Source organism: Hypomesus nipponensis, chromosome 18, assembly GCF_054491055.1.
Source record: "Hypomesus nipponensis isolate SF chromosome 18, ASM5449105v1, whole genome shotgun sequence".
Lineage (NCBI taxonomy): Eukaryota > Metazoa > Chordata > Actinopteri > Osmeriformes > Osmeridae > Hypomesus > Hypomesus nipponensis.
The window spans coordinates 20,741,096-20,765,403 of NC_140378.1; the positions used below are offsets into that span (position 1 = coordinate 20,741,096).

General features: G+C 52.9%; 3 protein-coding genes across 5 annotated transcripts in view; all 3 read right to left on the reverse strand.

The window, feature by feature from the left end:
- Window positions 1-600: 600 nt before the first annotated feature.
- adnpb (activity-dependent neuroprotector homeobox b) lies at window positions 601-10,404 on the reverse strand. Of its 3 annotated transcripts, none has more exons than XM_084681257.1 (4): window positions 10,262-10,404; window positions 6,101-6,217; window positions 5,190-5,282; window positions 601-4,518 (listed from the first exon to the last, which is right to left on the reverse strand). In XM_084681257.1, exons 2-4 carry the CDS (start codon window positions 6,206-6,208, stop codon window positions 1,657-1,659), a joined length of 3,063 nt encoding a protein of 1,020 aa, XP_084537383.1. In that variant the 5' UTR covers window positions 6,209-6,217; window positions 10,262-10,404; the 3' UTR covers window positions 601-1,656. The 3 variants fall into 3 exon arrangements, with proteins under 3 accessions (XP_084537383.1, XP_084537382.1, XP_084537384.1); XM_084681256.1 differs by lacking the exon at window positions 10,262-10,404 and adding an exon at window positions 9,694-10,116; XM_084681258.1 differs by lacking the exon at window positions 10,262-10,404 and adding an exon at window positions 9,011-9,183.
- A 719-nt stretch (window positions 10,405-11,123) lies between these two features.
- On the reverse strand, window positions 11,124-15,371 carry dpm1 (dolichyl-phosphate mannosyltransferase subunit 1, catalytic). Its single transcript, XM_084681262.1, has 9 exons — window positions 15,196-15,371; window positions 14,865-14,964; window positions 14,336-14,369; window positions 14,120-14,196; window positions 13,748-13,773; window positions 13,446-13,541; window positions 12,581-12,649; window positions 12,318-12,432; window positions 11,124-11,534 (listed from the first exon to the last, which is right to left on the reverse strand). Exons 1-9 carry the CDS (start codon window positions 15,324-15,326, stop codon window positions 11,430-11,432), a joined length of 753 nt encoding a protein of 250 aa, XP_084537388.1. The 5' UTR covers window positions 15,327-15,371; the 3' UTR covers window positions 11,124-11,429.
- A 365-nt stretch (window positions 15,372-15,736) lies between these two features.
- slc35h1 (solute carrier family 35 member H1) overlaps window positions 15,737-24,308 on the reverse strand; it is a 32,933-nt gene continuing 24,361 nt past the window's right edge. Inside the window, exons 30-51 of the mRNA XM_084679107.1 lie at window positions 23,430-23,546; window positions 23,130-23,276; window positions 22,484-22,540; window positions 22,026-22,064; window positions 21,792-21,930; window positions 21,480-21,622; window positions 20,946-21,055; window positions 20,699-20,857; window positions 20,297-20,374; window positions 19,747-19,833; window positions 19,578-19,631; window positions 19,275-19,370; window positions 19,096-19,149; window positions 18,948-19,001; window positions 18,750-18,803; window positions 18,459-18,530; window positions 18,328-18,363; window positions 17,901-17,967; window positions 17,368-17,556; window positions 17,104-17,181; window positions 16,846-17,007; window positions 15,737-16,535 (exon numbers count right to left, since the gene is read on the reverse strand). Of these exons, the coding sequence (XP_084535233.1) occupies window positions 16,507-16,535; window positions 16,846-17,007; window positions 17,104-17,181; window positions 17,368-17,556; window positions 17,901-17,967; window positions 18,328-18,363; window positions 18,459-18,530; window positions 18,750-18,803; window positions 18,948-19,001; window positions 19,096-19,149; window positions 19,275-19,370; window positions 19,578-19,631; window positions 19,747-19,833; window positions 20,297-20,374; window positions 20,699-20,857; window positions 20,946-21,055; window positions 21,480-21,622; window positions 21,792-21,930; window positions 22,026-22,064; window positions 22,484-22,540; window positions 23,130-23,276; window positions 23,430-23,546 (2,021 nt within the window). The 3' untranslated portion in view covers window positions 15,737-16,506. The remainder of the gene's footprint in view (window positions 16,536-16,845; window positions 17,008-17,103; window positions 17,182-17,367; window positions 17,557-17,900; window positions 17,968-18,327; window positions 18,364-18,458; window positions 18,531-18,749; window positions 18,804-18,947; window positions 19,002-19,095; window positions 19,150-19,274; window positions 19,371-19,577; window positions 19,632-19,746; window positions 19,834-20,296; window positions 20,375-20,698; window positions 20,858-20,945; window positions 21,056-21,479; window positions 21,623-21,791; window positions 21,931-22,025; window positions 22,065-22,483; window positions 22,541-23,129; window positions 23,277-23,429; window positions 23,547-24,308) is intronic.

The following is a 24,308-nucleotide window of genomic DNA, read 5'->3' on the forward strand; positions in this document are numbered from 1 at the left end:
CCTTCTATGGTTCTCCTGTCTCCGTTTCTCCAACCTCTAGAACATTCTGTCTACAATAACCCATCTAGATCTCCACGCTACAGAACCTTCTGCTGTTCTCCTGTTTACACGGATATTCTCCAGTTTTTGTATTTTCTCATGTACCACCGGATGGATTTATTAAATAACCATCAGTCTGGAAAGTCAGCCTTAACGAGTAAACAGGAAGGTGTGGCTGACACCACCTAAACAGGGAGAGGGTATGGTCCTCACCAAGTGAACAGGAAGGTGTGGCTGACACCACCTAAACAGGGAGAGGGTATGGTCCTCACCAAGTAAACAGGAAGGTGTGGCTGACACCACCTAAACAGGGAGAGGGTATGGTCCTCACCAAGTAAACAGGAAGGTGTGGCTGACACCACCTAAACAGGGAGAGGGTATGGTCCTCACCAAGTAAACAGGAAGGTGTGGCTGACACCACCTAAACAGGGAGAGGGTATGGTCCTCACCAAGTAAACAGGAAGGTGTGGCTGACACCACCTAAACAGGGAGAGGGTATGGTCCTCACCAAGTAAACAGGAAGAGGAGGAAAGTGAAGAAGGACGTCGAGACCAGGGGAGCTGTGAGAAGCACGATACAGCACTTTATTGTTCATAAATGCTTAAGTGAAAAATTAAAATAAAACAAAAACAAATACACACAAATTTAAGATCACAAATTAAACACAAGTCATATCAATAGCAGAGGCTCGCGCAATCTGTGTCTTAGATGAGGGTGGGGCCAAATAATGTTAAGTAGAAGGATTTGGAGACAAAGCAACATTTCTAAGACACAAAGCGCAGGGCCACAGATGCCCTGATACTTAAAAAAAGAGTAAGCTGCGAGGTTATGAAGGAGAGGGAATCTTCTTTTCAATAGAACTTAAATCATTTTTACAGCAAATAAAAAAAAGTATAATTATACCCAACAGCAGGAAAAAACAACAACAAAAGCAACTGATTATGTTCATTTAATTTGCATTTTTATATATAGATATATTATTATTTAGCAAAAAATGCTATGTTTCTTGTTATAAAATAAGCAAAATCAACAAAGTTCCAGCCACCAAAGCGACACTTATCTTCTAGCAAACCAATAGAGAACAGATGAGACTAAAGTGAACAGAGAGAATAGCAAATATTTTTTGTCGTTTTTTTTAGTACATCTACCGCCAGCTCACCTCACAACTGTCTAAAAGACTGTACAAATATACACTATCCTTTCCCCCCTGCATCAACTGTGAAAAATTAAGGATTTTCTACTTTCTCTTTTCTGCCTAAAAGCTAGTAACTCGTTATGACTCGACATTTTAGCCACAGTGGCTGATAAACAAACAAGATGTACTTGAATCTCAACTTTCTAGTAAAGTAAATAGAAGGCAGAAAAAATCTATTGTTTGGTGTATCTTCAGTGTGTTTTCTCCTCCACTTCCCTCGTTTAGAGAAAATTTAAACTTTGTTCACAAAATCATCTATCATGGCTGCTTGACACTACAAAGCAGCTCTTTGTTGGCCTTTTGACCCGACGGGTTCAGTGGTCGTCGGATGGTTTTGATGGAGCTGAGAGAGTCGGACGTCCACACACACACAGCATGTCCGTTCAAGAGAGGCAGCGTTGTTGGGTCTCAGAGTCCGGCCGTCAGACCCACTGTTTACCCAGTTGGGCTCTGGTTCCTCCACTCTCGGCCGGGCTGAGTTTGGAGCCTCCATCGGCCTGGATCTCCTTCCCCTCGGCCGGAGTCTCTGCCGGCCCGTAGCCGTTCTCCTCGTGGCCCTCCTCCTCCTCGTCCTCCTCCTCGTCCTCAGACTCTGACCCGTCCAGGTCGGAGATCAACTGAGGCTCCGGCTCTCCGTCTCCACCTCCCGGCAGCATGTCGTCACCCACAGGGTTGCCCTCCTCCTCTCCCCCCGTCTCATCCTCCTCTTCCTCCTCCTCGTCTTCCTCGCTGTCCGAGTCGATGGCGATGGGCTCTGAGACGGGCCGGGGCGGCCTCTCTTCCGACGAGCTTCCGACCGTCTCGTTTTGGTCTGTCTGAGCACCTTTGGCTCCCAATCCATCCCCCGCGGCAGCGGTACTGTTGGCCGCATTCCGCTCCTGTAACCGCAGCAAGGCCCCCTCGGACCGGCCCATGCAGGACCCGGAGGTCCTCCTAGTCTCCTCCCCCTCGGGCACCTCGTAGGCGCAGGCCTGGGCGAAGGAGAGCTCATGGGAGAGCCTGCTTAGCTCCCTCATGTTGAAGCCCAGCAGCACGCTGGCCTTCTGGCCCTCGCAGTCCTTCATGCACTTCCTCCTGCGGTTACTGAAATGGCTGGAAATATCTGACTTCCACAGCCACAGACTGGCCGCCAGCTTCTCCACCTCGCGCCGCGTTGGGTACGGCTCCCGATTGAAGTACTGCGTGAGGAAGGCCTTCCGCGCCTCGTACGACTCGTCCTCGTGACCTTTGGGGTCGAGCGCCAGGACCACGGGGTCGTTGGGGTCCTCTACGAAGGGCGCTGTCTGGTCGCCCGGCACCAGCTTCCGCCGTTTGGGGTCGTTGGGGTCGCCCTGCTCGAAACCGGCCCGTTTCAGCGCGGTGCCCTGCGCCTGGGCAACGCGAGGCGAAGGCGCCGGCCGGCTGTCCTGGCCGTTCTGGGTCTTGCCCACGCCTCGGCAGTGCACCAGGTGCAGCGTGATGGTGGAGGCCGTCATGTTGCTGGTGTACACCCCAAGGCAGTGGATGCACTTGTAGGTCAGCTTCTTCTCCACCGGGTGGACGGTCTGGATGACCTGGTGCCGCTCCCGCAGGTGGTGTGCCAGGGCGTCGGAGATGGGCCCCTTCAGGATGGAGAAGCAGAGCGGGCACAGGGTCTTGCCCACGTCCTTCTTGTATGGAACGGCGGCTTGCGGGGCACTCTTGGGAGGGGAGTCTTCGGGGGAGTCGTCGGGGGTGAGTTTGGGCGGCTGCTGGGGTATCGCCCTCTTGCCCTGCGTGGCGGTGGGGATGGCGGAGGTGGAGGAAGAGGAGGCATTGTTCTGGGCGTGGAAGGCCACGGATTCCTCAGGTGCGTCCCTCATGTTGTAAGTGGTGACAATCAGCTGGACGTTCTTGGGGTTCCCTTGCTGCAATGTGAGGTCAAAGGTCAACGGGGAGTCAGTGCGAGGCCCCACGGTCTCGTCGGGGTGTGCCAGGCGCATATGGGCCACCATCTTCTCCACGTCGTTGAAGGTGGCGCGGCAGTGCGGGCAGGAGAGGCCGTGGATCAGCATGTGGTTGAGCAGCGTGTCGCTCGGCAGGTAGCGGTTACAGTACAAACACTTGCTGGTGAAGTTGTGGATCTTCATGATGTAGTTTGCCACCGCCGGCACCTTCTCCGCCTTGTGCTCCTTCTCGAAGTGAGAGCTGTAGACGTTCTCGGGGAACAGCTCGTTGCAGATGGTGCAGATCTTCCACTTCTGGGTGTAGGAGGTGCCCAGGACCGAGGATCCGCCTTTCTTGGCGGTGACGGAGGCCACCGTCGTAGCGGCGGCTTGGACGCGTGACGTCAGCTGGGTGGCCTTGATGGCGGAGGTGGAGGCACCGACCACGATGGGGCTCCGCAGCGCCCCGCCCGGCAACAGCTGCTTCGCCGCCTGTGACTGCTGGGGCACCGAGACCTGGGCGTTTCCCGGCAGCGTGATCCTCACCTGCTGCCCACCGATGGAGAACGACTGGGTCGTCCCGGGCTTCAAACCAAGCGCACCCTGCTTCAGCCCGGCGAGGAGTCCCGCGGAGCCGAGGCCGGACTTGGGGATGACGATCCGACTAAGCTGCTGGGCGGTGAGCGGACGCACCCCGCCTGCCGTCACCAGGGAGCCTTTGGGCGTGACGCCGATGATGCCTTTGTCGCCGGCAGTCTTGGGGGACACCATGATGACGGGCTTTGCGCGGGGAACCACCACGTTGGTGTGCCCGATCATGGCAGTGACCTGGTAGCCGATCCGCTCGTGGTCCTCGATCACGTGCTGCACCAGCGCCTCGTAGGTCCGTGGCACAAACAGGCAGCGCTTGCAGTGGATGGTGTTGCTGTTGGCGTTGCTCTCTGCTGCACTGCCGTTGGGCGTTCCGGCTTTCTCCCCGGGCTTCACCAGGTACGGCTGGGCCACGTGCGAGAAGTGTTCCCTGTAGATGTGCTTGCGCACCACGTTATAGAGCGGATCCCGGTACGTGCACTTCTTGCAGTAGTACACGGCCTGCTCGATGCTGTCTCCCGTCCTCTTCAGGCCGTCCTTGATCATTCCCCCCGCCATCACGCCCCCGGCACCGGGCCCGGGCCGGACGGCGTTGTTGGGCATGTGGAACAGCTTGATGTGTGTCTCCAGGGTCTTCTTGTTGCCGTTGTAGGTGCAGTAAGGGCAGTTGAGGAGGATGCGGCTCTCAAAGTCCTCGCTGTGGACGTTCCTGAAGTGGCTCTTGTAGGCAGAGAAGAACTTGGAGGAGAAGGGGCAGCCGGAGCAGCAGAAGGGCTTGGAGCGGTAGTCCTGGAAACGGAGACAGGGGGTTAGCTAACGCTACATGCTAATGCTATATGCTAACAGTACATGCTAACGCTACATGCTTCAGTTGGGCTACATTTACATTTATTCATTTTACATTGTTCTTCTCATTCACAGTTCTCCGTTTGATCCTCCCCCCCTCACCATTAAAAGTGAACTGGTTGTTAACTTTTGTTTTGTTGTTGTTTACATCATAGAGCCTTATTAGCACCACACTCATGATTAGCTTTTCATTCTTGAATGGTTCACATTAACACATATCGATGAAATGAAGAATTTACAATGCAAGTAAAGAAAATAAAAATAAAGGATCTAAAGAGGCACCATAACGTGTCACGCAAGACTAACACTTAAGAGCTAACCCTTGCCAGAGTGTACTACCCACTAGTTTAGAGCTAACCCTTACCAGTGCTTACTACCCACTAGCTTAGAGCTAACCCCTAGCACAGTGTGAACTAACCACTAGCTTAGGGCTAACCCTTACCAGAGTGTACTACCCACTAGCTTAGGGCTAACCCCTAGCACAGAGTGAACTAACCACTAGCTTAGAGCTAACCCCTAGCACAGTGTGAACTAACCACTCGCTTAGGGCTAACCCTTACCAGAGTGAACTACCCACTAGCTTAGAGCTAACCCCTAGCACAGTGTGAACTAACCTGGGGTTTGGTGAGAGACGGCTCCCACATGCAGACATCATCCCAGGTTGTGTGCTTGATGTAGAACTCATTAGGGACGAAGTCTTTGAAGTCCTGTAGGCAGTGAAAGATCCAAATGAGTAAATAACTAATAAACTACATATTGTTATCATTTAAAGGCATGATAACCCTCCATATTTAACAGATAACAGCATGTTTGAAGTACATTTGAACACATTGTCTGATGTGTCGTTTGCGATGCTTAATGTTTGAAAACTGTTTCATCCCTCTGCATATCCTTAAGACAGCATCTAACTGACATGGTACCACTCCTTTCAAACACCTTACTTAACCAGAATTCAGTCATCTGAAACAATCTTCAACAACATTCTACAAACAAAACAATCCCGTAAGGAAATACTGAGTGCCCTCCAGTACGAGTCCACTTCAAGAGACTTATTGATCTGTTGATTGATAACCTGATTGACCGGGCTCTAAACATTGACTGATTGATAGCTGCACTCTGCTGAGACACAAAAGTAGAAAAAAGGTTTCTTCTTCGTCTTTCATTAGTCACATCAAAAGTACTTAAAAGCCACTTCCTGTTCCAGTTAGGAGTGAACACTGTAGACAGGAAGTAAACACTGTAGACAGGAAGTAGTCTTCATTGCTGTTACAGTAGGTAAAGCCAAGTGTTCCATCAGTCAGTCTCACCTGCCTCTGTAAACCCAGTTCAAACCATCTCCTGGTGTCCCATCTCCTGGTGTAAACCCAGTTCAAACCATCTCCTGGTGTCACCAAACTGTTTGGTTCATTTACTGTGTACTCAGTTCTCACTTCCAAAAGGAGCCCCCAAACTACAGCCAAGTGGCTGAATAAAGTGATCCTCTACCCTGTACCATCTACAGCCTCGCCCCCCCCCCCCTCCTCACCTCAATGTGGTCTCTGCAGTACTCCAGCCCGATGTCTCCCAGAACCCTCTTCACGTTCCTGCGGGCCTTACGGAGGCTGCCCAGGTTGTTGACGGGGAGCTGGAACATACTGTCCACCTGGAGGACAAACACAGCTGTGAGTGACAGGTGAGACAGGTAGAGTATGACAGGTGAGACAGGTACAATGAGACAGGTACAGGTGTGACAGGTGAGACAGGTACAGTGAGACAGGTACAGGTGTGACAGGTGAGACAGGTACAGTGAGACAGGTACAGGTGTGACAGGTGAGACAGGTACAGTGAGACAGGTACAGGTGTGTCAGGTGAGACAGGTACAGTGAGACAGGTACAGGTGTGACAGGTGAGACAGGTACAGTGAGACAGGTACAGGCCTGTAGGCCAGACATGCAGGTGAGTGACAGCTGAGTCACCTGCAGGCTGGGTAGGGAAGGTGTGTAGGATGCAGGGGTGTGTAGGGTGCAGGGGTGTGTAGGGTGCAGGTGTGTGTAGCTGTGCAGGTGCGTGTAGGATGCAGGTGCGTGTAGGGTGTAGGTGACCCTGGGGATGACTTGACCACTGTTCTACAGAGGTAGAGTAGGGCCACTTAGACAGGTGTGTTAGCAGTAGGTGCAGAGAGACAGCAAAGTTATCAAGGGAGGAATCACAACGACAAACTCTTGGAAATAATGAAGGTTTTGTGTTTGGCAACGCCAGGCCCCAGCCAGGCCCCAGCCAGGCCCCAGCCAGGCCCCAGCCAGGCCCCAGACCCCAGCGACGCCCCAGGCCCTGCTCAGCCCCACTAAGGGTAACACCAAGCTATCTCGGTCAAAGGACCTCAACACAGTATAACTTCAGAAACTGTTGCAGCAAAGTTCTAGAACACACACAGCACCGTTCTAGAACCGAGAAGAGACCTCAAGCCCACCAGAGGATCACTGGTTTAGACAAACACCCTGACATCACAAACACCTGACAATCACCTTTCAGATTCAGGTCACCTGTTGTGTGTGAGATGTAACCCATCAGCTGTGTCTGGAACAGGAGACATCGCCTAGTCATTACACGTAAAAAAATAACAAACAGAAACAAAGAAAATAAATCCCCTATAATTCTCTGAGGGTCAGAGGTCATCTATCTAGGTCACGGGTCTGTGTTTAACCAGATGACCTCATGACAGGGTGACAAGCAGCTGGAACCCCCCCCCCCACACACACACACACACACACATACACCCATCTCCTACCCCACACACACCCTAAAACAAGTCAGAGGGCTCAGCACTGTTCCAGAAGCTTGTCACGGTTCTTCAGCTTCTACACCCAAGCCGTTGGTACCGAAACTAAAGGATGTAGCGGACAGCTTCTTGTCTGTCTGCCTGGCCCCGCACACGCTCCCTGCTCTCAATTCTCCCATCATCTGTAGATGGCGCTAGAGAGCTCATCTGCCTGGGTTATATAAGCCCTCCCCTGCTCAACCTACCCCCCCCCCTCCTCCTCCCCCCTGAAGCCTCTCCCGCAACCATGGAATGGCGCCTCCTATTGAGTCAGCAACGATTCTACGGAGCAATATGTCTGCAGTGAGGGGGAGAGGAGGGAGGGAAGGGAGTGTAAGCTTGAGGGGGAGGGAGGGAGGGGAGCTGAGCAGAGAGGGTGGAGAGAGGGAGAGAAGACAGCAGCGCGAGAAGAAGGAGGGTGGGAGGGAAGGGGGAGGGGAGAGAGCAGGGAGGGAAGGGGGAGGGGAGAGAGCAGGGAGGGAAGGGGGAGGGGAGAGAGCAGGGAGGGAAGGGGAGGGGAGAGGGAGAGAGCTGTGAGAGGAGAGGGAGGGAAGGGGGAGGGGAGAGGGGAGAGGGAGAGAGCTGTGAGAGGAGAGGGAGGGAAGGGGGAGGGGAGAGGGAGAGAGCTGTGAGAGGAGAGGGAAGGAAGGGGGAGGGGAGAGAACAGGGAGGGGAGAGGGAGGAGAGGGAGGGAGGGAGGGAAGGGGGAGGGAGGGAGGGAAGGGGGAGGGAGGGAGGGAGGGAGAGAGAGAGAGAAAGGGAGGGAAGAGAGCAGTGAGGAGAGGGAGGGAAGTGGATAGGGGGAGGGAGGGAGGAAGAGGAGAGGGGGAGGGAAGGGAGTGAGAGGAAAGGGAGGGAGGGAGTGAGAGGAAAGGGAGGGAGGGAGTGAGAGGGTAGTTAACTGGCAGAGCCGGCAGTCTTTCTATGGCTGAGAAGGGGAGAGAGATCTAGGCCTGTTCTTACACCTCCACAAACATTCATTCTTTAAGTATCTCTACAATGCTTCTGAGTTCATTCACTGTGATTATGCCATGGTCATTAACCAAGATCACTATGACAATTATAATGATGACACTACCTCTGGTGAGCTATAACTCCCAACCTCTTACATACAGGTGAAGTACATGGGCTGGTCCACAAATAATAAATAAATAAGAACGTATGTTCAATCAAGCCCTCTACATGTATTGACCCGACCACAACACAACAAGAAATCATTGAGGTTAAACCACACGTGTTGTCTGAAATCACAACACAATTAACATGTACGTATCTTTTCTTGTCTAAACTCACTCGATAGCATGACACTGTACCACCGCTGCTAACACTACCGTTTAGGCAAAATGTTTTTATTACGAGGTAAAACACCGGAGGCAAGTCCAATTGACCAACTGACATCACTCGTGTTTCCGTGCTCACCGAATCAAACGTGCGATGTGTAGAGCGCATCATTCGACCGGTGTCACCTAAACACTAGCCGAGCTATTCGTTAGTGACAAGAATATATTTGATAGAATAAAAATAATTTGTCTACCTCTTAATTTCAATACGTTTTACTTTCGAAACGTTTAATCAGGCACGTAATAAAAGTATCTCTAGCTAAGGGGCAAACCAGACAGCGTTCGCGTCACCACTTACCACTACTAGCCGTCTCACTCGTCAATGTTTAACAAACAAATAAATACTGTTGTTGAGTAAATACCACTATGCACGCGCCACGCTGCTACGTTCTGTCAACCCAAAAGGAGTCTGACAAAACATGTCAAAGGGCTTTAAACAGTATAGTACACCACGGGGCTTTGATCAGTATTTAGCTAGCTAATATGAACGTTTCCAGATCCGTGGTAAGCAGCCAGACTGTTAGCGCTAGCTAGCTAGCAGCTGCTCGGGAATCACAAAGAGAGGCACGCGAAACACCGCTCCAGCTGCCTAGCATGCTAGTTAACCAGCTAGCAAGTAGCCCTTCACGAGCCCAGACTAGCGGCGTCGATTCCGGTTAGAACTATCATGACTGAACCAAGTTTTGCGAACTATAAATGACACGATACTCAAATGACAACTTAGATAGCTGGGTAGCTGGTCAAAAGATTCTTTGGGATTAGCTCCAACAAGCAATTATATTCATGGTGATTAAATATCAATAACTGTTGGCTAGCCTGCCCGGGAAAGGTAGCGACATAACACTGGGTTAGCTGGAGAGTTGTCGCTGCTTTTCCTCCGAGCTGGCTAGCTTGAGTAGCCTACACAACGTTTCGAAGCCGAGCTGGCTAGCGCGTTAGCAAGCTAGCTAGTTTCTAAAAGCTTGGTATGATGAGTTTTACCTGAATTTGGAACCGAGCCTTGCGTTGGAGTAAATGATATCTGTTCAGATCAATAGACAGCGAGACACTCCCCTTTCGTCTATCCCTCCAAATGCCCGGACCGGGACTATCCGCCGTAGCGTGTACTGTCCGAGCGGACACACCGGACTAGGATCGCGACTCTTCTCTCTCGCCGACACGGGGTATCCGTGTGCCTCTGCTCGGCTTCTGCGGAGGAAACTCCGCTGAACCTCATTTAGCTTGATAAACCCCGAGACTCAGTACGCTAACGGTGGAACTGGGTACCGTGAGCAAAAATACTACTAGGGTCCCCTCATTCAAAAACGCGATAACTCTCGCTATGACTGTTTACCGAAGGCTAACACATTTCCATCTCTATTCACTGATCCTAGACAATACACCCCTAGCCTAGAAACTGCCCTATCCAAAATGGCGCAATTGAAAGGGCGGAAGTGACATATGTATTTGATTAGCATAAGAACCTCATTGTGAGAACCATTGATTCCAGGCTTAATTAGTGTAGTAATCAATTAAGTTAATTAACGAAAGATTCACCAGCGATCTTTACCTGTTAGTCGTCGGGTAGTGGAAGCCCGAGGACAAGGCGTTTTTCTTCCGAGACCCCGGGGTAAACAACGCGAAGGCGTAATGACAAGATTCAACCAACAGCAGGCGCCCTCCGGTGGACCTGGGGTTGGCTGAGAGCGCATGCGTTGCATGACTACATCTGGCGCCCTCCCCTGCAGAGGGTGGATGTATACTGAGCCTCACTACTCCCCCCAGCTGCCTCTGCACTCGGAGTGCTCTCTGGTGCAGAGGACGACGGAAGGTGGCGCTGTGTTGTGCTCGCGTTCCATTGTACCAAACTCACCGGGACTACTTCCCTGAGAAGCAGGCTGGGGCAGCCACGAGCCTGTAAAGCTTGTCTCCCCCCCCCCCCCCCTCCTTGTTACTGAGTCACTGGTACTGGGCTGACAGGAGTGCACGTGTGTGTCTGTGTGTGTGTGGGAAGGGGGAGGAGGGATTTGATCCAAACTACAACTGAATGGATGAGTGATTGTGCGAGGCTGTATGTTTCTCTGATCTGATGTACAGCTCTCTATCTCCCCCCCCCCCCCCCCCCCCAAGGGAATTGACCTCAGAGAGAAGCTTCACCTAGGTCGACCTTGTGACCTCTGTATCAAGAATTAAAAGTACCTCAACCATCAGTCTTGGTGCGTGCTGTATCGATCAGCTATGTTCTAGGTAGACTATCCTAAGTGTAATCAAAGAGTGATTTGTTGTACTGTAAACAATTCTGCCTTGTACTCTCTAAATGAGAGGGAATAATGTTCCTTTCTGGACCTCATATTGAAAGACAGGACACAAGATTATAACTAAGCTTTAGATTTAAAAAAATAAATAAATAAAAAAAGACGACAATTCAGAACTTTGAGAAATGTGTGTACTATATATTTTTTTACAATAATCACAGGTCTACCTGCTCAGGGAACGAACATGAAAGCAGATCCTCACAGATCAACATTCTGCATTTGCAGAGAGCTTAACTAATCTCACCGTAGTGTGACACAGACATTAAAGACCCAGACTGTGAGAACACCACGTCATGTTATGAGGAGGAGTCAAACAGCCTGACGCCACAGTTCGTGGTCTTCATCATGTCATCGTGGTCTTCATCATGTCATCGTGGTCTTCATCATGTCATCGTGGTCTTCATCATGTCATCGTGGTCTTCATCACGTCGTAGCGAACAGCGTGAGCAGCCCCTTCAGGAAAGACACGATCTCATTCCCGCCCAGTTTGGACTCTCCGTAGACTCGGTCCACGAACGTGATGGGAACCTGCAGAGTGCCGGACGTTAGCCTGTCATGCCTTCACATACCTGTTACCGTGACGTTGTATGACCCCCACCCCAGTTACCGTGACGTTGTATGACCCCCACCCCAGTTACCGTGACGTTGTATGACCCCCACCCCAGTTACCGTGACGTTGTATGACCCCCACCCCAGTTACCGTGACGTTGTATGACCCCCACCCCAGTTACCGTGACGTTGTATGACCCCCACCCCAGTTACCGTGAAGTTGTATGACCCCCACCCCAGTTACCGTGAGGTTGTATGACCCCCACCCCAGTTACCGTGAGGTTGTATGACCCCCACCCCGGTTACCGTGACCACAGGTGAAGCTCAGTGGTTAGAGCACTTGCCTGCAGATCAAGAAGTCCCAGGTTTGAATGAGTCCATTTGGATAAAAATTGTAAAATACAACAATACAATACACAGAGACGTCACATGGTCACGCCCTGGTTATCATGACAGCAATTGTCGGGGGAGACCACTCTTATGATCCGACCACAGTCAGTCATCACCTGCTATCACTGTTACTGAGGAACAGGGTCAGGAACCATGAGAGAAGGAGAGATAGGCAGAGAGATGGAGGAAAAATAAGGAAACTGGAGGAGAGAAAAGGTGTGGAAGGGAGAATGACAGAAGAGAGACAAACAGAGGAAGGAGAAGAGACAAAGAAAGGTGAGGGAAGGAGGAGAGGAGGGAGAGGGAAGGAGTAGTGAGGAGGGAGGGAGGGAAGAGGAGGAGGGAGAGAGGGATGAGGAGGAAGGAGGAGACCTCTCCGATGGTGTATTTGAGCTGGCGGGCTCGGACGATCATCTCCATCTGGAACACGTAACCCTTGGAGACACAGCAGGACACCAGCCTCTCCAGAACCTCCTTCTTGTACAGCCTGAGGAGAGAGGCAGTTAATACACACACACACACACACACACACACAGATAATCCACACACACAGACAGAACACATACATCCACACACACAGACAGATCACATACATCCACGCACGCCTTGTCCGTGTCCAGGAAGCTGGTCCTCACCTGAAGCTGCCCGTCAGATCAGAGGCTCCTGGTCTGAGCAGCACCTGGGTGACAAAGTTAGCTCCCCGACTGCAGGTGGAGGAGGGGGGGGTGGGGGTTAAGGTGGAAGACAGCAAAAAGGGGAGGAGGGTCAGGGCAGAAGGGGGCAAACGGGTGGGTGGCCGACAGAGGGGGAGAGAGGAGGGGGAGAGGAGGGAGAGAGGAGGGAGAGAGGAGGGAGAGAGGAGGGAGAGAGGAGGGGGAGAGGAGGGGGAGAGGAGGGGGAGAGAGGAGGGGGAGAGGAGGAGGAGAGGAGGGAGAGAGGAGGGAGAGAGGAGGGAGAGAGGAGGGGGAGAGGAGGGGGAGAGGAGAGGGAGAGGAGGGAGAGAGGAGGGAGAGAGAGGAGGGAGAGAGGAGGGAGAGAGAGGAGGGGGAGAGGAGGGGGAGAGGAGGGGGAGAGAGGAGGGAGAGAGAGGAGGGAGAGAGAAGAGGGGGAGAGGAGGGGGAGAGGAGGGGGAGAGGAGGGGGAGAGGAGGGGGGAAAGGAGGGGGAGAGGAGGGGGGAGGAGGGGGAGAGGAGGGGGAGAGGAGGGGGAGAGGAGGGGGAGAGGAGGGGGAGAGGAGGGGGAGAGGAGGGAGAGAGAGGAGGGAGAGAGGAGGGAGAGAGAGGAGGGGGAGAGGAGGGGGACAGGAGGGGGAGAGGAAGGGGAGAGGAGGGAGAGAGAGGAGGGGGAGAGGAGGGGAAGCAAACAAGAAGAAATGTGGAGAGATGGACAGAAAGGGAGAGAGAAGTTTGTCACAACCAAATCTCAAGAACAGACAACGTTTCATAAACTGTGTGTGTGCGTGTGAGTATGTGTGTGTGTGTGTATGTGTGTGTGTGTCACCTAATGAGTTTCCTGCGCAGGTCCCAGCCGTACACTCCCCCGTCCCCTCTGTAGCGAGTGCCAGCCACTACATCATATCCTCCCTGCCTCTGTTTCCTAGGAAACAAGCACATCAGCAACATCCAGCTACTTGGGTACAGGATGAAGGATGTCACACTAACCTGTATATACACTAAGACTTACAAGACACTACATATATTGTGTGTGTATACACACACACACACACACACAATATTACATTAATACTGTAGATACAACACACACGTGACTGTTGGGAATTAAATTAATTAAATCATACTTACTCAATAAATTCCGGGATAAACTTTGGCTGTGAGAAGAATGAAAGAATAAGAAAGAGAGAGAGAAAGAGGGAGAGAAGAAGAAAGAGGGAGAGAAGAAGAAAGAGGGAGAGAAGAAGAAAGAGGGAGAGAAGAAGAAAGAGGGAGAGAAGAAGAAAGAGGGAGAGAAGAAGAAAGAGGGAGAGAAGAAGAAAGAGGGAGAGAAGAAGAAAGAGGGAGAGAAGAAGAAAGAGGGAGAGAAGAAGAAAGAGGGAGAGAAGAAGAAAGAGGGAGAGAAGAAGAAAAGAGACGGGATTATTTTAAAGAACCGTTTCAGCAGCTGTAGTTTCCGCTATTAGTAGAAGGGGGGATTATTTGACAGGTTTGCCTACGCACGTGATGAGACAGGTCAGCATCCATTATAAAGACAAAGTTCCCTGTCGCGTGTTTGACCCCATGGATATAAGCGGTTCCTGTGTGCAGACACAAACAGGATGTCGACGTGCAAATCCTACATTTACACAGATTATATTTTTATCTGAACGCTTGTTCATGTGTTCTGGGTTCAGAGGGTTAACTGCCCCAGTTTGTAGGGAAATGGTGACCACTCACCCAGTCCCAGCTTACTTTTCCGTGGCCGAAGGAGCTGAGAAAAGATCAAACAGACAGACACACAGACACACAGACACACAGACACACAGACACACAGACACACACACAGACAGACAGACACACAGACAGACACACAGACACACAGACAGACAGACACACAGACAGACACACAGACACACAGACAGACAGACACACAGACAGACAGACAGACAGACAGACAGACACACAGACAGACAGACAGACAGACAGACAGACAGACACACAGCCACACAGACAGACAGACAGACAGACAGACAGACACACAGACAGACAGACAGACACACAGCCAGACACACAGACACACAGACACACAGACACACAGACAGACACACAGACACACAGACACACAGACAGACAGAGACAGAAGAACATGAAGGGTCAGAAGTGCATAGAGTTAGTCAAGGAACAGCCTGTCATGACACACTACCGCAAACTTACAACGTCGCAGCTAACAACCACGGTGACGGTAATGTCATGAACGTTTACTTACTATCTTGTCTTCTCCGTAGATTTTCTGTAGTTGCTGAGCAACCTCCAGAGTCCCATCGGGACTTCCGTCGTCGATCACGATAATCTCGTAGTCGTAACCACTATTCAAAATTACAACAAGAAGTCGAGCTACATCTTCAGCATGAAGGAAACCATCTACAACAGCGATTGGTCTCTGAAGCTCGGAAAGTTGTATATAATATAACTGAATGGACAAACGTGTAAATATCGCTGAAAAAACGAGCTTGCAAAATGTAGTGACAGCTCATCCTTGACACATCTGATTCTGAAGTCTCATCGACAAGCTTCCGAAAATACATGTAAATACCCACCTTTCGCTGAAGTATTTCACTAGTAGCCAAACAATCAGAGGCAGATTCTCTCGCTCGTTGTAAGTGGGCAACAGGACGGAATACTTATTTCCATCGCCCCGGCTTTTCTGCGAACCTCTTCGGCTTGCCATGTTGGAACTTGTCGGTCGGAATGTTTTTTTTAAGCCGGAAGCGGCTGTTCACCAAAATATTCACCGCTACAACAAGTGCGGGTGTGAACGGAGTTCCGGCTTCACAACAGTGTCGATAGATGGCGTTCGCGTCACGCCATAAGTGAAATATGATCTCAAGTCAATGTATCTCAAGTTTTTGATGCAATATAAGACGCAACATATATTTGTCTGTGGGGAAAGATAATTATGTTGTTAGTACCCGCTGCAAATTATTCCCGCTAATGACAATCTCTTGTCAGACGCTACAGAATTTATTGTAAATTATTTTGTGCGCACAAGATAATTTACTTGCGTGCATTAAAAAGATCACCTAGTGACTCTCGGGGCTCCGTAAGATGATACTCTGATATACTAAAAGGAGTCTAGAGCAGTATGTATCAGGATTTTATTAACACTCAAAAATGTTAATCTATCAAACACCTCTCTCTCACACACACACACACACACACACACACACAAACACACACACACACACACACACACACACACACACACACACACACACACACACACACACACACACAAAGACAACTATGGCAATATGAGGGGATCAGTGATATTCGTGGTACATAACATTGGAGAATGTATAACAACTTTGCCACAAACTCATATGCAAAACACAAAAATTAACATGTAAACAGTTTTTCCATTGGACAACACTGTATAATACGATACTGATAATAAACACTATTATATTCAACAACTGATAATATTCATAGCTATATAAATCAATACACTCACAGTTTTATCATTTGTTTTAAAACAATAACAGTGTTTTTTCAGAAGTCTTTGGCTTTTGAGGCAGTTGAGGTTAAAGCTCCATGGTTACCAGGAAGGTGAAGAAGAAGACACACCCGTTCAGGACGAGCCTCTGCTAATGTTACCACGACTACAAAAGTCATAAGCAATGTCAGTAACACACACAAACAAGTTTTCAGTGCGAAGTAAATGTAATATAGAGTCTGGTTCCTGCTCTCTCGCCAGAACCGCCAGGTTCTCCTGTGGGGGTCTGTGGAAGGTTCTGTCTGGATCCACTTCCCAGGTGGAACCACCAGAGCCAGAGGAACCGGGCTCCAGGAGGGAACCCACTAGGAAGAGGAGAACCTAGAGGAATTGGACCTCGTGGCTCCGGCCTTGCTCATGGCTGGTAGGCGAAATACGGATCTTCTGAAATCAGAACGAGGACACAGGCAGGTGTTTAGGGATGGATGCTGGCGAAGATGAGATGTGGGTCCTGGCTGGTCATGTAGTGTAGTGGCATGTGGTTCCTTTGCGATGTGGCCAGTAAAAACAGACTGTTGCTCGACAACCGTAACACTGTAACTAAGTATTCCTGATCCTTGATCTTCTACTGTACTGTCTACCTGCACTGTTAGCTTGCTGCTTTGGAGAGGTCATGTAGAGGCTGTGTAGAGGTGATAGGTCAGGGAGAGGTCATAGAAAGGTCGTGAAGAGGTTGTTCCACCACTGGTCTCACCTGCTGGGGCGCGTCCCTGCTGGCAGCCCCCACTGCTGTCACACACCCCTGGGGGCCCAACCTCCCCTGGCTGCCCAGGGCCCCCCGACAGCCCGGGGGTACCAGCCTCCCCATCCTCCCCCCGGGGCCCCGCCACCCCCAGCCGGGCCTCCCCTGAAGGACCTGGACACACACACACACACAGACACACACATGACATAGCAACCACAAGTCTAATCTATAGAGCTAGGTTTGATGACATCACAGGGAGGGAGGTACCTGCAAACCCTTTGATCCCCTGTGGGCCCTGGACGTTCTGCCCCGGGGCTCCCTTCTCCCCCAGCATGCCCTGCCGACCTGCCAACACACACACACACACACATCACAGTACTGCTGCTTCTCAGCTACATCCCCCAACATTGTGGTTCCACCCCCCAGGTCTGTCTCTCTGTCTCCTCCCCTCGTACTGCCCAGGTCTGTCTCTCTGTCTCCTCCCCTCGTACCCCCCAGGTCTGTCTCTCTGTCTCCATTGGACCCTCGCACCTTGCTCTCCTGGGTACCCAGACCTCCCTGTGGGACCCCGGTTGCCCGGCCGGCCCTGGTCCCCCCGGTGGCCTGGGGGCCCCCTGCCACCTGGAATTCCTGGTTCTCCGGGGGGCCCCACAGGCTCCTCGATGGGCACCGGCTTACGGCTCATCTCGTTCAGGAAGGAATCCAGCTTCAGAACCTGGTCTGGGAGGAGGACAGGGGAGAGAGAGAGAGGGGGTGTGTGAGTGGGTCGGTTAGCGTGAGGGGGGTGTGTGTGTGTGTGTGTGTTGGTTAGAGAGAGAGGGTGTGTGTGTGTTAGAGAGAGGGTGTGTGTGTGTGTGTGTGTGTGTGTGTGTTAGAGAGAGGGTGTGTGTGTGTTAGAGGGTGTGTGTGTGTGTGTGTTAGAGGGTGTGTGTGTGTGTGTTAGAGAGAGGGTGTGTGTGTGTTAGAGAGAGGGTGTGTGTGTGTGTGTTAGAGAGAGGGTGTGTGTGTGTGTGTTAGAGAGAGGGTGTGTGTGTGTGTGTTAGAGAGAGGGTGTGTGTACATACTGTGTACCAGTTGTTCACAGGCCTGTGTGACGAGCTGGTAGATGACGGCCATGGACTGAGGCTCCCCCTGGAGGGACAACACACACAGTCACACCAGCTACTGACCCCAGACCAGCTACTGACCCCAGACCAGCTACTGACCCCAGACCAGCTGCTGACCCCAGACCAGCTACTGACCCCAGACCACCCTGCTGACCCCAGACCAGCTACTGACCCCAGACCACCCTGCTGACCCTAGACCAGCTACTGACCCCAGACCAGGTACAGACCCCAGACCAGCTACTGACCCCAGACAAGGTACAGACCGGTTCTTCTGGCCTTCCCTGGAAGCAGTTGTAGTAGTGGGGCATTTTTATTACAAATCAAGTCAAAATCAAATCTAAATTTGCCAAATGAAATAAGTAAGTTATTTAGACTCTGTACCCACCTTTTCTCCTCTTTCCCCCTTGCTACCAGACAGACCCTGCAAACGACAACACAGACTGAGTTACACGCTATCCCACACCACCACAGGGCACAAGGTAAAAGGCCTGGTTGTGTTTGTCCCTCAGCGCTCACCGTAGGTCCCACTGTCCCCAGGGGGCCCCTCTCTCCACTGGGCCCCGGGTGGCCAGGCAGGCCCTGGAACCCCTGGAGGAGGGAGGGGAAGGGAGGAGGAGGAAGGCGTGAGGGAGGGGAGGACGGTGGAGGACGAATAAGGGAGGGGGGAGAGGAGAAGAAGGGGGAGACAGAGGCAGGGGGAGATTGGAAGGACAGTGTGAGGGAGGAGAGGAAGGCATCAGGATATTGATGTTCCTGAACAGTGAGCCAGTATGTTCCTGTAAGGCGTGTGAGTGTCGCAGTGCGTACCCTGGGCCCTGTGGGCCCTGGAGAACCCATGTTGCCTTCAACACCTCGGACACCCTGGAAGTCAGACAAACACAGAGTCAGTAGAAGTCAGATAGAGTCAGTAGAAGTCAGATAGAGTCAGTAGAAGTCAGATAGAGTCAGTAGAAGTCAGATAGAGTCAGAGTAGACCTAGTAGATGGTCAGGCTGAGGAGTCTTACCTGGGAACCAGGATTCCCTTCAGGACCTTTGGGACCTGGGGGACCAGGGAGACCCTGGAGGGAGGGGGGAGGGGAGAGGGAGGGTAGGTGGTTAGGACAGAGTTTAGGAGGAGACTGTTTTTATGATGTTCATGTTGGTCCTGCTCACCTGACCTCCTGGTTTACCAGGATCTCCCTTCTCTCCCCTCTCCCCTGGGGGACCCTACACACACACAAACACACACACACACACACACACTTAAAAATACATTTGGTAAACACATGGATGACTTGCAAAGAGAAGAGGGAGGAGACAGAGAGAGCGAGAAAGGAGAGGGAGAGACCCACCACTCTACCCTGGACTGATATCCCTCGAGGGCCGTGGTTCCCCAGCGGCCCCAGTCCTCCCTCTGGCCCCACCTTCCCTGGTGGCCCCACCTCCCCCTGGAACACATCACCATCATCATCAACATCACCATCATCAACATCATCAACATCATCAACATCATCAACGTCATCATCACCATGAATCATCAACATCACCATCATCCCCATCATCACCATCATCAACATCATCACCGTCATCATCATCAACATCATCAACATCATCAGAACTGGAATGGTGTCAAAATATTTGTTGTGGCAACTGACCTTTTGACCTTGTTCCCCTCTGTCACCCTTATCTCCACGAGGACCTGGTCTGCCCTGGGGGGGGGGGGGAGAAGTGTAATGGATCTCCTTCAGACAGTACAAAACATGCTTGTTGTCACAGAGACTCGTTCAGACTGTGGTGAACATGCTTGTTGCCGTGGCGACTCACGGGGGGCCCGGTGGATCCAGGGGCTCCAGGAACGTTGGAGGTGCAGGAGCAGGAGGAGGCTGGAGGGGGGCAGCTCTCCTCATCCCTCTGGACACATAGGGGGGGGGGGGGGGACGGGACAGTGGCTGTCAGTGGAGACTGACGCGTGTGATCTCTGACACACACACAACAAACATAGCTTAGTTTAGGAAGGCAAAATATTTAATCAACTTTTTTGTGTTGTGTTGGTGTGAAAATATGGTTTAGAAAGGTTGAAAAATATTTGGGAAAAAAAGTTTCCAATAGTGTTGGAAAAAAAGTTTAAAAAAAGTTGGAATTTGGGCGGAAAAAAAAGAAAAAAAGGTTGTGTACTTGTAACAGACGTGGTATTACAAGTTCCTTCAGAGGTATACAGACAATTGTCCGCTCCCACGGGGAGTCGAACTTACCACCTCTGACTTCCCAAGCGCCACCACTACCAACTACGCCAACAAAAAGCTAGCATTTTGCAGTCGCGGGTGGCCTTTTACATACTTGAGGAGGAGTCACCACACACCGGCTACATACTGACCAGAGCAGGCAGGTCACAGCACGTGTCTTCAGAAGGCCAGGTGTTGTTGCACACAATCTCAAACGACTGCAGCTGCAGCTGAAAAACACAAACTGTGGGGTTAACCATGTGTGTGTGTGTGTGTGTGTGTGTGTGTGTGTGTGTGTGTGTGTGTGTGTGTGTGTGTGTGTGTGTGTGTGGGTGTGGGTGTGTGTGTGTCTGTGTGTGTGTGTGTGTGGGTGTGTGGGAGTGTGTGTGTGTGTGTGTGTGTGGGTGTGTGGGAGTGTGTGTGTGTGTGTGTGTGTGTGTGGGTGTGTGGGAGTGTGTGTGTGTGTGTGTGTGTGTGTGTGGGTGTGTGTGTGTGTGTGTGTGGGTGTGTGGGAGTGTGTGTGTGTGTGTGTGTGTGTGTGTGTGGGAGTGTACCGGTACTGATCCACTGCGAGGCCCCCGTGTGTTCACCAGCTTGCCCAGCATCTGGAAGCCGTCTGTGGGCAGAGCCCCGAGGGGGCGGGCAGGCCTCTCTCCCACCCGCTGGCAGTCCACAGACAGAGACACGCTCACCTGGCTGACGGACAGGTGCACCTGCCAATCACAGCACAGCCTCCGTGACTGACTAGGACAGAGAGCAGTCAGAGGAGGGTGGAGGGAGGGAGGAGAGTAGAAGGAGGACCTTGTGGAAGCTTCCGTAGAACAGGGGGTGGACCTGCGGCTGGGCAAAGATCAGCTCCTGCACCTCTCCTCTGTAGTCCAGACTGAAGTACAGCAGGTGCTTATTCACAGCTGGGAGACGCGAGGGAGGGAGGGAGGGATGTCAGGGATGCAGACACACAGGCATGGACCCTAACTCTACTGCTAGCAACTCCTCCCCTCTTCTCCTCCCTCACCCCTCCCCAGACTTACACTTCTCTGGTCCTGCTCCCTCCCCACCCCAGCCCCACCCCTCCCCTGGCCCCTCCCCTGGCCCCACCCCTCCCCTGGCCCCACCCTCCCCTGGCCCCTCCCTCCCCTGGCCCCTCCCCTGGCCCCTCCCCTGGCCCCTCCCTCCCCTGGCCCCACCCTCCCCTGGCCCCTCCCCTGGCCCCTCCCCTGGCCCCTCCCCTGGCCCCACCCCTCCCCTGGCCCCACCCCTGGCCCCTCCCCTGGCCACTCCCCTGGCCCCTCCCTCCCCTGGCCCCTCCCCTGGCCCCACCCCTCCCAGACTCACGGTCCAGGACCACGCCCATCTGGGGCTGGAAGTCGTTGTCTGTGAGCTGCCAGAGGGCGAAGGCTTCCTGAGGCGTGTCCTGCAGCAGGCGGAAGGCCACGCTGAGGGTGTGGTCTGGAGCCAGGCCTGCTGGGTGGATCAGGCTGGGGGCGGGGGGCGGGGCTGCATTAGGCATCATACACACTGATGAAGACGAAGGCTGTGTGCGTGTGTGTGTGTACCTGGTTCTCTGGGTGAGCTGTGTGTCTCTGTAGAGAGTGTAGGCAGGCAGGGTGGTGAAGACGAAGGCTGTGTGTGTGTGTGTGTGTGTACCTGGTTCTCTGGGTGAGCTGTGTGTCTCTGTAGAGAGTGTAGGCAGGCAGGGTGGTGAAGACGAAGGGCTCAGCTGACACGCCCTCCACGGAGGAGTGAGCTCCAGGGGTCAGACCAAACGCCTCCATCATGTCGAAGCCTGGACCACACACACACACACACACACACAGGTACCACTCAGAAAGAGCTGTATCCCTGAGGTATGCAGGTGAGTTACAGGGCTGGGTCTCCTACCTTTGACGATGCTGTTTCTGATGGTGATCTCAGGACACACTGTAACACAAGGGGGCAGTATTGAGCCGTGTAGACACTGGCATGAACACCTGAGATCAGTAGCGAGCTGTTGTTGCTCCTGCTGCTGCTGCTGTTGTTGCTGCTGCTGCTGCTGTTGTTGCTGCTGCTGCTGTTGCTCCTGCTGCTGCTGTTGTTGCTCCTGCTGCTGCTGTTGTTGTTTCCCCCAACTTGTAGCGCTCCTCTCCAGACCAGACCCCTCCCTCCCCTCCCTCCCTCCCTCCCTCCCTCCCTCCCTCCCTCCCTCCCTCCCTCCCTCCCTCCCTCCCTCCCTCCCTCCCTCCCTCCCCTCCCCTCCCCTCCCCTCCCCTCCCTCCCTCCCTCCCTCCCTCCTCTCCTCTCCTCTCCTCTCCTCTCCTCTCCTCTCCTCTCCAGACCAGGTAGATCTCGAAGCAGCTCACCTTGGTTGTGGACAGGGTGTATCCTGGGGTGTACTGGTATCCTGGCAGGAGCCGAAGCTGGGAGTCAAACACATGGATTAAATCAAATCAAATCAAATCAAATTTATTTGTATAGCCCTTTTTACAAGCAAGCATGTCACAGAGGGCTTCACATACGCCCATAGAACTGCCCCTCAACCAACCTAAACCCTCAAGGAAGACAAGGAAAAACTCCCAGAAAAACTCCCAACGGGAGAAAAAATTGAAGAAACCTTGGGAGGAGCAATTCAGAGAGGCAATTCTTCTAGTTCTAGAGGATTACACGCTGATATACTCCATACTCACACACTTACATGTATACCCTTATATGCGTATAACCTATTAAACAGTAACAGCCTCTAGATGTCAAACTAAGGATGGATGGTCACCCTCCCTGACCCTGCCTCAGAAACCTGCTGTGAAGCGCACTGTGTTGTCTCCTGGCATGAAATGCACTTTATAAATAAAGTTTGATTTGATTAATATTCACCTATCCCAAACTCTAACTCAAAGATGACAGACAGTGTCTTCTCAGCAGGAGTCCTGAAGGCAGGTGGAGGATGAGGTCCTGCTCAGACAGCCTGTGGACCAGCATGTGTTCCGGCTGTGGGGGCGGGGCGGGGCTGACCTGTGGGGTGCAGGATGGACACGGCGGCGCCCTCTGCTGGCCCCAAGCGGGACAGCACGCTGACCCGGTACACGGTCTCAGGCTGCAGCTCAGAGAAACACTGACTGCTGCTGCTTTCATCCACCAGCTGCTCCTGAGTCTGCTTGTCTAGCTCACACACACACACACACACACATACACACACACATGTATGAGACAAGGTGCTTGAGTAGAGTTCTAGAGTTCTAGAACCCGGTAGAGAGTTCTGAAAGCAGGTATAGAGTTCTAGAAGCAGGCTGGGTTCTAGAAGGTTGCAGATACCTCTGATAGACTGGAGGGTGATGCGGTATCCGGTGGCTGCTGACACAGGCCTCCAGGTAACACACATGCTGGAGTGGTCTGACCTCAACACACTCACACTGCTCACACGCAGACTGGCTGCAGGGGAGAGAGGGAGGGAGGGAGGGAGGGAGGGAGGGAGGGAGAGAGGGAGGGAGGGAGAGAGGGAGAGAGGGAGGGAGGGAGGGAGGGAGGGAGGGAGGGAGGGAGGGAGGGAGGGAGAGAGAGAGAGAGAGAGAGAGAGAGAGAGGGAGGGAGGGAGGGAGGGAGGGAGGGAGGGAGGGAGAGGAGGGAGGGAGGGAGGGAGGGAGGGAGGGAGGGAGGGAGGGAGGGAGGGAGGGAAGGAGGGAGAGGAGGGAGGGAGGGAGGGAGGGAGGGAGGGAGGGAGGGAGGGAGAGAGGGAGGGAGGGAGGGAGGGAGGGAGGGAGGGAGGGAGGGAGAGAGGGAGGGAGGGAGGGAGGGAGGGAGGGAGGGAGGGAGGGAGGGAGGGAGGGAGGGAGAGAGAGAGAGAGAGAGAGAGAGGGAGGGAGGAAGGGAGGGAGGGAGGGAGGGAGGGAGGGAGGGAGGGAGGGAGAGAGAGAGAGGGAGGGAGGAAGGGAGGGAGGGAGGGAGGGAGGGAGGGAGGGAGGGAGGGAGGGAGAGAGGGAGGGAGGGAGGGAGGGAGGGAGGGAGGGAGGGAGGGAGAGGAGGGAGGGAGGGAGGGAGGGAGGGAGGGAGGGAGAGAGGGAGGGAGGGAGGGAGGGAGGGAGGGAGGGAGGGAGGGAGGGAGGGAGGGAGGGAGGGAGGGAGGGAGGGAGGGAGGGAGGGAGAGAGGGAGGGAGGGAGGGAGGGAGGGAGGGAGGGAGGGAGGGAGGGAGAGGA